The sequence below is a fragment of the Cibotium barometz genome, chromosome 21, assembly GCF_041138505.1.
Source record: "Cibotium barometz isolate CiBa-2024 chromosome 21, ASM4113850v1, whole genome shotgun sequence".
Taxonomy (NCBI): Eukaryota; Viridiplantae; Streptophyta; class Polypodiopsida; order Cyatheales; family Cibotiaceae; genus Cibotium; species Cibotium barometz.
The window spans coordinates 45,249,155-45,259,340 of record NC_141066.1 but is presented as its reverse complement, the minus strand read 5'-3'; the positions used below and the strand labels follow the sequence as shown (position 1 = coordinate 45,259,340).

General features: G+C 38.0%; 1 protein-coding gene across 1 annotated transcript; it reads right to left on the bottom strand.

The window, feature by feature from the left end:
• Positions 1 to 1,655: 1,655 nt before the first annotated feature.
• Positions 1,656 to 5,013, bottom strand: LOC147627219 (peroxidase 29-like). Its single transcript, XM_086815889.1, has 3 exons — positions 4,643 to 5,013; positions 3,750 to 4,104; positions 1,656 to 2,093 (listed from the first exon to the last, which is right to left on the bottom strand). Exons 1-3 carry the CDS (start codon positions 4,865 to 4,867, stop codon positions 1,705 to 1,707), a joined length of 969 nt encoding a protein of 322 aa, XP_086672015.1. The 5' UTR covers positions 4,868 to 5,013; the 3' UTR covers positions 1,656 to 1,704.
• Between the last annotated feature and the right edge of the window lie 5,173 nt (positions 5,014 to 10,186).

Below are 10,186 nucleotides of genomic sequence, written 5' to 3'. Positions count from 1 at the left end.
TCCTTACATGGTTCACACTCAAGCAAGGTTAGTGGTTCATACTCGACCACTTGCTCAAATACTGATTGTACTTTAGTTTGCATCTTCCTTACAAGCACTTGGGCTTGTTTCATTTCCAACACGAGGTTTTTCGCATTTATATGGTAGTGATGTGTGGACGTAGACTAATAATGGGCCAAGGTACTTTTTTCCTCTTTAGGAAAATTTTCCCTCCAAGCGTATGTACACACTACCATGAGTGTGTGTAAGTGACTTTATCATGTCACTTCACTGGTACTTCACTCATTCTCATTAATCTACTTAAGTGTTATGCTTCCATCTATCTCCCCTTGCTTGCTACATTTGTGTGTGCTGCTATCTTTATCTCCACTTTGACAATTATTATCAGAGCAGGTTCCCTTGGTCCTCACCCCTCGACATCTTCTCCTCACTCTTTTGATTTTCTTAGATTGAGCTATCCTATGTGGTGGAGAAGGTATACCCTAAATAACTACGTTAACATTAGTGTTTGCATGTTTTAGCATGTTGCAAGGCTCGTTCGCATGCTATTAGGTTACTACAGATATCTTGGGGGAGTGTTAGTTTAAACTCTCTTTGTTTGATTTAGGGTTTTCTACACTACAGTATCATTTAGTGTGTAGACACAAGGCCGTCGTCATCACATCAACATCGCATCTTCGATCCCATTATCAATAGCTTTGACAACATCAACATCATTGTCATCAATTTTTGCAAACCTACTAGTAATATTTCTACAATCTACACTCTGACATTTTTCACACACTTTTATAGGTTTTTACATTTTTATACTCTACACTCTGCCATTTTTCATACACACTTTTATAGGTTTCCTTCGTAATTCATTGATCTACTGGAAGCCATCTCTGTTGCATTCATTAGGGCTTTGACAATACTCTAATTCATTGATCTACTAGAAGCCATCTCTGTTGCATTCATTAGGGCATTGACAATACCTGTTGCTGTAGGTAGTTGGGGTATTTGCATTTTGAAATGACAGGGAGTCCATTGTGAGGATAATCTTGGTGGGACCAACTACGATTGCTTCAAATAAATCGAACATAAAAATAAATTGAATAAATTTTAGGAAAGCTTAATATTATGTGTGGAAGTTACAGATAAAATATACCTTTAATGAAAGGAAGTACTTCCATGCTCTAATTCAAAAAATGTGAGTAACTTAATTAGAAGTATAGGAGCCTTTGAAGGTAAAAAGAAAGCTAATGCAAGCCCAAGACTTCACCACCATATGAAGAGGTATAAATGGGCACTTTGTGCACACTCACGGCCCTACCCAAATGTAAGAGGCCAAGCCTTCACCACCATGGAGAGGTATAAATGGGCACTTCTTGCACACACCACCATGGAGAGGCATAAATGGGAACTTCTTGCACACAGAGATCCCTATCTAAAGGGATGAGCAAGGAAGGGCCTAAAGGGATATGATAATTCTTTATGTAGTGCAACATGAGGAGGTGAGACAAAGAATGGGGTGAATTTACATTGAGCAAAAAAATATGAAGTTTAAAACCAATTAAAATGCGAGTAATGTTTGGAAGAAACTACTAAAATCTCATCGAGCAAAGAAATATAAAGTTTAAAACCGATTAAAATGCGAGTAATGTTTGGAAGAAACCACTAAAACTCATCAATTTTATTCTTGAATAATTGCATTACAGTAATTGTCTAATTGACGAGGCGGCAATTGTGGCGAAGTTCTCCTTGGGTACCGGTGAGGACGCCCGTGAGGGAGAGCTTGACGAAGGCAGAAGTGAATGCTTCGAAGAAAGCGCTTGGGTTGGCCCTGAAGTTCTGGACGATGGAGCTTGTTAGGGGGTTCATCGCCACGTCAGAATCCACTCTGAACAGACCCCTGCCCGCTAGAGCGTTGGCAAAATACTGGTTGTCGAACGTTAGAAAGGTGAAGTCATTGGGCACCACCGTTTTTGGCCCATAGTTCGGTGGGCACCTTAACCTTAACGCATTATAATAGAGTAGCCCCAAGCTCCTATCTCTTTGTGGGTATAGCCTGTCCGCCACGCTCACACAATGCCCCACTCCTAGTGTGTGTCCCCCTGCACAATCCAATGTCACATCACCCACACATTGGATACGTAGGAAGTAATATTGCTTTTATTGTGTGTGTGTGTGTGTGTGTGTGTGTGTTTTTTTTTCTTTTTTTCTTTTCAAATTAGATACATAGGAAGAAATATTGATTATTGTGTGTGTGTGTGTGTGTGTGTGTGTGTGTGTGTGTGTTTAGGGGTGGGGTTGGGTGCTTGGTGAAGCTCCTTGCTTCATAGAGGTGAACAAGTTTTATTCAACCTTCAAACAGAATTATCCTTTACCCACTTCACTTCTGAACCTTGAACAAACTTTACCTGTACACAAAGATCGTCTCCAAGCTTGTTAAGGATTACTTCACTAATCAAACTACACATGCAAATTTTAAGAAGCGATGATTCAATAGATCTTCAAGCTTGTGAAGCTTTACTTCTCTAATCAACTACATGCAAATTCTAAGAAGAGATGACTCAGTCCCATAATTAAGTTTTTTTTTTCAACTAGCTTGGTCCATCACAAGTGTCACAATGGTAAGATTCTAAGAAGATCAAAAAGGTGAGAGAGAGTGTGTTAGAAGACATGTGTACTTTTAACACCTTTGGTGGGGCCCTTTAGAACTTATTTACAAAAAAGTAATCTTACTCTCTCTAGGCTTCAATAGGAAAATATGCTAGTGAGGCTTATGAAAATTCTCTTGTATTACCATCCTTGCATCACTTTAGTGGCCATTATTATACATCAAGAAGTATCCGAAATCCTTGATTGGTGACATTTAAACTAAGGATGAATAGGAATCCCACATGATAAGCTTCTCATGTAATTTATTCAAATGTCCACCCTTGTAAAGTTCAACTATTAAGTTTCATTACTTTGTGCATGTGAACACACCAACAATAGACCTAAACACTTTTTTCATGTGTTCAACTAGCTATGAATGCTAGCTGCCTCTTCATAATAATAAAACTACCATTTATTGCAAGTAAAGAAAAAAACAAAAACTACCACATGTACAACCCCGAGCCCCACCCTCCTTGGTCTAAATTGGAAAGATGATAGGTGGCTTCCGATTGTTTCACCACCAGAGTTGACACATGGATTCCCACCTAGGCACAGAAGATGGTGCATGGATCCTACTGCTTTTCATGCTCTAGAATCATCAAGAATGCCTATGAGGGTTTGCTTTTTGTAACAGTATTTGCCTCCTCAAACATTTTAGCTACTTGCTATTGTAACTCTCATATGATTAAAATTGTCCATATATCAACACACCCATTAACCACCCACCCCATCAAGAAGACTGCTATTTGCTATTGTAACTCTCATATGATTAAAATTGTCCATATATATATCAATACACCCATTAACCACCCACCCCATCAAGACAACTGATATTTGCAATATGCGCTATAAGTTAGAAGAAACCTTCATAGGTATCCTTTTAGTACACTACTAAGAAAGGTGTGCTTGACAAACCCAACCGACGTTTCTACATACATCAAGAAGAGTGAGATACAGTTGACATAAAGGAGGACCTTGAAAGACAAGCTACATAAAAGGAGACAATTTGGAAAATAAATTCCTTGACTACGTGATTACGTTGTGTGGTAAGATCAGGCTTAAGAGGGTTAAAAAACGATAATAATAATTAAAAAAAATAGATCACGCACCTAGGATGGCCACGCTCTCCTCAAGAGACATTCCTTTGGAAGCAAACACTTGCAGGAAACCAGAAAAGCGAGTGTCTGCAGGAGGGATCTCTGCAGTTGCTGTAGCGCTGCTGGCAGTTGTGGCGTCTCTTCTGCCCAAGGGGACATCGATGAATGGACCCCCTGTAATCCTCACGGCCTCCCGGGCGGACAAAACAACAATGTCCGCACACGACACTGTGTTTGGGCAGGCAGACTCCAGTGCCGTTTTGATCCTGTCAATGAAATCTAGGCTCCTTATTCCCAGGTTGGCGAAAGACTCTCTCTCGGACACAATCCCACCTTGAGAGTCCAGTAAGATAGAGCCATCACACCCCTGCAAGCCACCATCAACATACTTTGAGGTTAATATACAGCTATATACTGAACATGTATAATTAATTAGCCATTGAAGAGTACTAGTGAGATTCTCTCTCTCTCACACTCATACATACATACACACACTCTCTCTCTCACACACACACACTATCTTTCTCTTTCTCACACTCACACACACACACTCCCTCTCTCTCTATCACACACACACACACACACACTCCCTCTCTCTCTATCACACACACACACACTCTCTCTCACACACACTCTCTCTCTCACGCCCCCCCCTCTCTCTCTCTCTCTCACGCCCACACACTCTCTTTCTATCTCTCGCTCTCTCACGCACAGCACAGCTAGCTACTCAAGCTACACCTTAACCTAGATTTCTTAGGTTCTCCCGATGACAAAATTCGTCATTTATTCTAGCCATAGTGTTAGCCCCAACCTTAGTTGTACCATAAACATGATTATAACCTCTAGAAAGCTCATACAAACGTCTAGTTAAACACCCATGCATGCTAATTGGAGTAACGTAGCACCTGCACTTGGCAATCGTGGAATAAGAGCCTAAGTAATGCTGCAGGGGCAGTGACATCCCGGAACAAATTAGAAGAGATTACAAGACGGACAATGCTGGCCACATTTGGGCAAGAGTTGGCGTAGAAATCATAGCTCAATTGGCCTGTGCATGTAGTTACTACCAAGCACAGTATAACAAGACCGGCCACACAGACATAACGGAGCGAAGGCAAGCTCCTAGCCATGGCTATACAGAGAGCTGGATGCACGCTAATTCATTCTTTAACTTATAAAGAAAGCGAGCTCTCAGCAGCTATGGTTATGCAGAGAATGCAAGCAAGCTCCAAGCAGCTATGGCGATGGAAAAACTGCATGAAAGCTTCTTTGTTTGTCTTCCGAATTTATAAAGAAAGCAAGCCGTTACCGTGGCAATGGAGGGAGTGCGGGCAGAAGCAATGAAGAGAGGGCCTCATAGCGTGATCAGTAAAGCAAGCTCGAAGTACGTCAATGGAGGAAATGCACGAGTTTGCATTACGGCGTAGGTTTGTTGGCGTTTTAAGACAAGAAGTGAAAGGTATAAATAAATAAATAAATATATATATATATAAAGTGTGTGAGACTTAAGAATTTCACCGTGAGGGCTTTGTTTTTATAGCAGCTCTTCACACGCCGTCTCCACGTGTATAATGCCAAGATGTCTTTTCACCCTTTGCTTTTTTGCAAACGACGCATGCTACACATTTATAGCGCCCCAAGTGCGATGCAACATGTTGGGTCATTATACGACCGCTATATAGTCCGCATTTCAATGTATTTTTACTGGCTGAAATTTGGAAAACCCCTCTATCAAACCATTTAAAAAAAGAAATTTGGAAAAACCCTCTATCAAACCATTTAAAAAAAGATTCAAATTTACTAGTTTTTAGTTAAAATACATGCAAAATATGCAAATTTAGCTTTAAAAACCCGGTTAGTTTATAAGCATGTCCTTATTTTGATCGGCTTTAAAAAATGCTTTTATCTAGCCCTGTTCCCATCGTCCTATGCTTGCACACCAGTCCTCAAGCATTTAGTGTATATTGCACCTACTGACACTCACAAAGAAAGCCTGACCTTTCCCTTTAAGAAAATCGATATTTTTTTTTACATTTTCATGAGCACTTTTTCATAGAACTTACAAATAATAGGAAATTGATCAAATAATAGTCATTAAACCTATAAATCATAGGAATTTGATATGAGAAAACATGTTAAACTCCGACCTTGTCTTTTTTCCTTTTTCATAGGAAAAGAGTTTTTTCTAGTACTAGAGCCTTGCACCATTATTATGGGCATGATAATTTCATCCTTCTATTGGGTTTCTGATATTAGAAATTACGGGGGAAGGTTCAGGAGCTAGCTTACCCACGATGGATGAATTCATTGCATTCAATGTGTGTATATAGTAGTGGAATGTCACTAACGATCTGCAAAAAATATAAAAGAAAGCAAATATGGACTAAAATCAGAAAATGACATGGCAGTTTCTATCAAACAAAAAGCTTGACACTGAAATATTAAATTACTCTTGATTCTATACTTATCAAATGTGAACTATATGATATAATACATAGAAGCAGCATGCACAAGGTCTTAAATTGGGGATGGTGATGACCCTCAAAAGACAGATCTATGGTAACAATTGGGTCCTTTGGAGTAGAGGGGCCATTTAGGTGGTGATAGTACCGCCAAAGGAAGATCTCGCCTACTACCCCCACCCTAACTCGAGTTTACATAGAGAAATGTGAAAGTAAAGGCCCAATTGTATTGATGACATGTCTCTTATGCATTGGCTAAATTATGTAATATGACCCAAGTGAACGAGTACACTTGTCACTATTTGGGTTACATAAATTTAATGGTTTGAATATTGGTTTTCACAAATTAGTGGTAAAATTAGTATCACCCCATTGTTGTAAAGACATATGCACCAAAAAATTCTAAAATTGTTGTTGTTTCATGCCTCATGGAAGACTTACATTGAAATTTTCCTACATGTCACTAATGTAACCCCTCTACCCTACCATACATAGAATTAACATGTAACTTCTAAGCACTTTCCACTCGGTCATGCATACTAGGAATAATTATGTTAGTTATAACCTCTATGGGGATTGCCCATTATTTTATTTTGGATGTGCCTATTATCTGTACTAGTTACCAAGATTAATGTGTTTAATTAGTTTTGTGTGCTGGTATGATATAGTCAAGAGTAATGTGTTTAATCGATTGTGTGCACTGACTAATATTATTTTAGATATAAACAATGATTGAGTGGCAGATTATGTATTAATCATGGATAGAACATGTGTTGGACCACTGTGATTTATTTTAGAAGGCATGTAAATACCTATTATGGTTTTATATTTTAGAATTAATATTTTTTATGAGGCTAAGGCCTTAAACCTTTGTATATACCAATTAGCACTTTATACTTTTGGTAGGCCCAAGACTTTATATTTGTAGCTTGCAATGTTTTTGTAAAAGATTTTATCCTAAAAAACTCAAAAGCACTTATGATTTGTTTTTTGAAAAGAAAGCCCTAATACATATAAATATGGGGGAGTGGTAAAATGGGCCACACTCATTCAAGGGAGATTCAATGCAATCTTGTGTTGACGGTGATCTCTTTTCTATTTCAAGTTCTCTTATTTATTTTATTTTGTTTATGTAAGGTTAATGCTTTTAATTTGTTCCTAGTCTATGTTTTGCTCTAATTTCTTCTCCAAGTGTCTTAAAGGTCAAGACAATGGTGTTAGAGCTTTGGGGACCAATCAAGGAGAAGGAGTTTTGACAAAAATTTCAAAATTTTTCATAATTCGAAAAAAATTATATTCCCACTTGAAAAGCGGGATCATGGTGAACTTGTCCAAAATTTTGTCAAAACACCTTCACTTGACATATCACTAGAAAGATCTTGAAGAGTAGAATCTAAATCTATAGTCTCTGACAAATTTAGAGTTGTTACGTTTAAGATATGTCCAAAGTAATATCCAAAAGTGGATTCCCAAAATATGAGATTTTTTCCAAATTGTCTAATATTGACTTAAGAGTAAAATTTTTAGACAATTATTTGGATCAAAGAAGGCCAAGGATTTGATTTTTGGAAAATATTAAAGCTTCAACAAAAGAAGAATACTTGCAGGAGGAAAAGGCAAAAGGGTTGAAGCACTGCCAAAAATTAATTGTGAAGTGGAAAGGTTGATCTACATGTTTTTGGGGACCACTGGTTAAAGCCTCTTCTTCACCACCTCTCCAAAAACCACTTTCTAAAACCACCTCAACCACATTTTAATTCCCTCATCCTCTCCAAGATACAAGCTTATGGATGGAATGAGCAAGGATTGAGGATTCTTCTCCTACTCTCAGAAATTCAAATGCTTCCTACCCCAAGAGACCATATTAGACGGTGTTGGAGGGGTTTCCATAAAAGAAAAAATTTCTAATTCCCCCCCCCCTCTCTCTCTCTCTCTCTCTCTCTCTCTCTCTCTCTCTCTCTCTCTCTCTCTCTCTCTCTCCACACTACAACCCAAATTCTTTATCTCTTTCCTCCCTTTTTCGCGCTATCGCCTCACCTCCTTCTTTCTCTTTTCAAAATCATCATCGTCGGCTTTCTTTTTTTTTACTATACACCGGTTGTCTCTTTTCCCTTGTGTCATAAAGCTTTAATCTTAATATTGTTAAAGCTTTACCATCTTATAAGATTTCTTAATAAAAGCTATAAAGCTTATAAACGCTAAAGCTTTAACTACCCCTATAGTTTAAAGGTTTACAACCTTATTTTTTGCCAAGTTACACATCATTTGTTAAATCTTTATCCCCTCAAGGCTTCTATAAAGGTACACAGGTATAAAATTTCCAAAGGAATTATTATTAAAAATTGAGCATCAAGCAATGGAGCATTTAGAATGGTTTTTTAAGGGTTTTATCAAAGGAGATTAAATCAAGCGCTTTTATCAAGAGATTTCAAAGGCAATTAACCACTTTGGGCTTCTTCGACAATTCTTTCTCAAGGCTCCAAATACCACTCATTACTAAAGATTGAAGGGAAATTTGAACATCAAGATTCTTCACCATACAGGTTTCTTCGACATCCTTTTCTTTGCGAGTTAATCTTGATGAGACAACTTCTCTCTCCAGCAAGAGTGTAATTCTAAACCTGAGGATATCTCTGATGTTCCAGGTATGCCTAAACCTATTATAAAGAAAGAAGACCTAAGTTTGTAGAGACCAATCATGTGATTAAGTTAGCTCCTATATTTTATGGACCTTTCAAAATTATTTCCAAGATAAATGATAATGCAAGAACATCTTATGCTGCCTGAGTCTATCATTGACCATGAGACTACCACTACACGTACACGTAACACTTATGTTAAGTATCTTGTGACTTTTAAAATCATCCTATTGGAGATGCCAAATGGATGTCATAAAAATTTTTTGTTCTTACCAAAATCTCATCCACACAATTGACATCAATTACAACTCGAGCAAGAGGGAAAGTTAGTAAAATAACCTCTATGGAGATGCCTATTATTTTATTACAAAATATTTTATTTTAGGTGCATCTTTTATTTATATCATTTACCTAGATTAATGTGTTGAATTAGCTGTGCATGCTAGTATGATATAGGCAAGATTAATGTGTTTAATCGATTGTGTGTACTAACTAATATTATTTTTAAGCGATGATTGAGTGGTAATCATGGGTGGAACATGTGTAGACCACTATGAGATATTTTGGGAGACATGTAAACACCTATTATGGTTTCATATGTTGGTATTAATATTTTGCAAGGCTAAGGCCTCAAACCTTTATATATACCAATTAGTATTTTATATTTTTGGCAGGCCCAAGACTTTATATTTATCGCTTGTTATATTTTTGTAAGAGCTTTTATGCTCAAAAACACAAAAGCATGTGTCCTTTGTGGATACAATGGGCAACATTCATCTATGGGATATTCAACCCAATCTTATGTCGACATTGATCTCTTTTCTATTTTCAAGTTCTCTTGTTTATTTTATTTTGTTTATGTAAGGTTAATGCTTTTAATTTATTCATAGTCTATGGCTTGCTCTTGTTGCCATATATATATAGGCAATGATGTGTGTGAACACACTTAGGACCGCCGGGGCACTTTTTCCCTCTTTAGGAGGTTTTTTCCCCCGGCTTGTATATACGCCCATCCTTCTAGGGCTAACTTATCTTTTGTACATTGACACAATCTAATACATTGTGTGTTGTGTGCATTCTTGCTTCTTCTTCTCCAAGCTTTGTGTGCTTTCCTGCAACCCTAATTCCAACAATTGGTATCAGAGCAGGCATCGGCTCCCAGGGCTACGCCGCCGACACCCTCCGCCGACTCACGTTCTCTGATTGAGATGAGCTTTCACGAGCGCGCAGGTCCCTAAACTTGCAGATAAGCCCGTAGGGTATTGCGTTCTCAGAAATCGCATCTGAGGTCGTTTCGGCTCCGTTTTTGCATTTCAAGTTCTGCACAGGTGTTTTCGTCATTTTGTGT

Coding starts and splice junctions, on each gene's coding strand:
- LOC147627219 (XM_086815889.1), bottom strand. CDS start 4,867: ATGGCTAGGAGCTTGCCTTCGCTCCGTTATGTCTGTGTGGCCGGTCTT. Junction 4,105..4,642: donor TCCACGATTGCCAAGTGCAG/GTGCTACGTTAC, acceptor GGTGGCTTGCAG/GGGTGTGATGGCTCTATCTT. Junction 2,094..3,749: donor GGAGAGCGTGGCCATCCTAG/GTGCGTGATCTA, acceptor TGGATTGTGCAG/GGGGACACACACTAGGAGTG.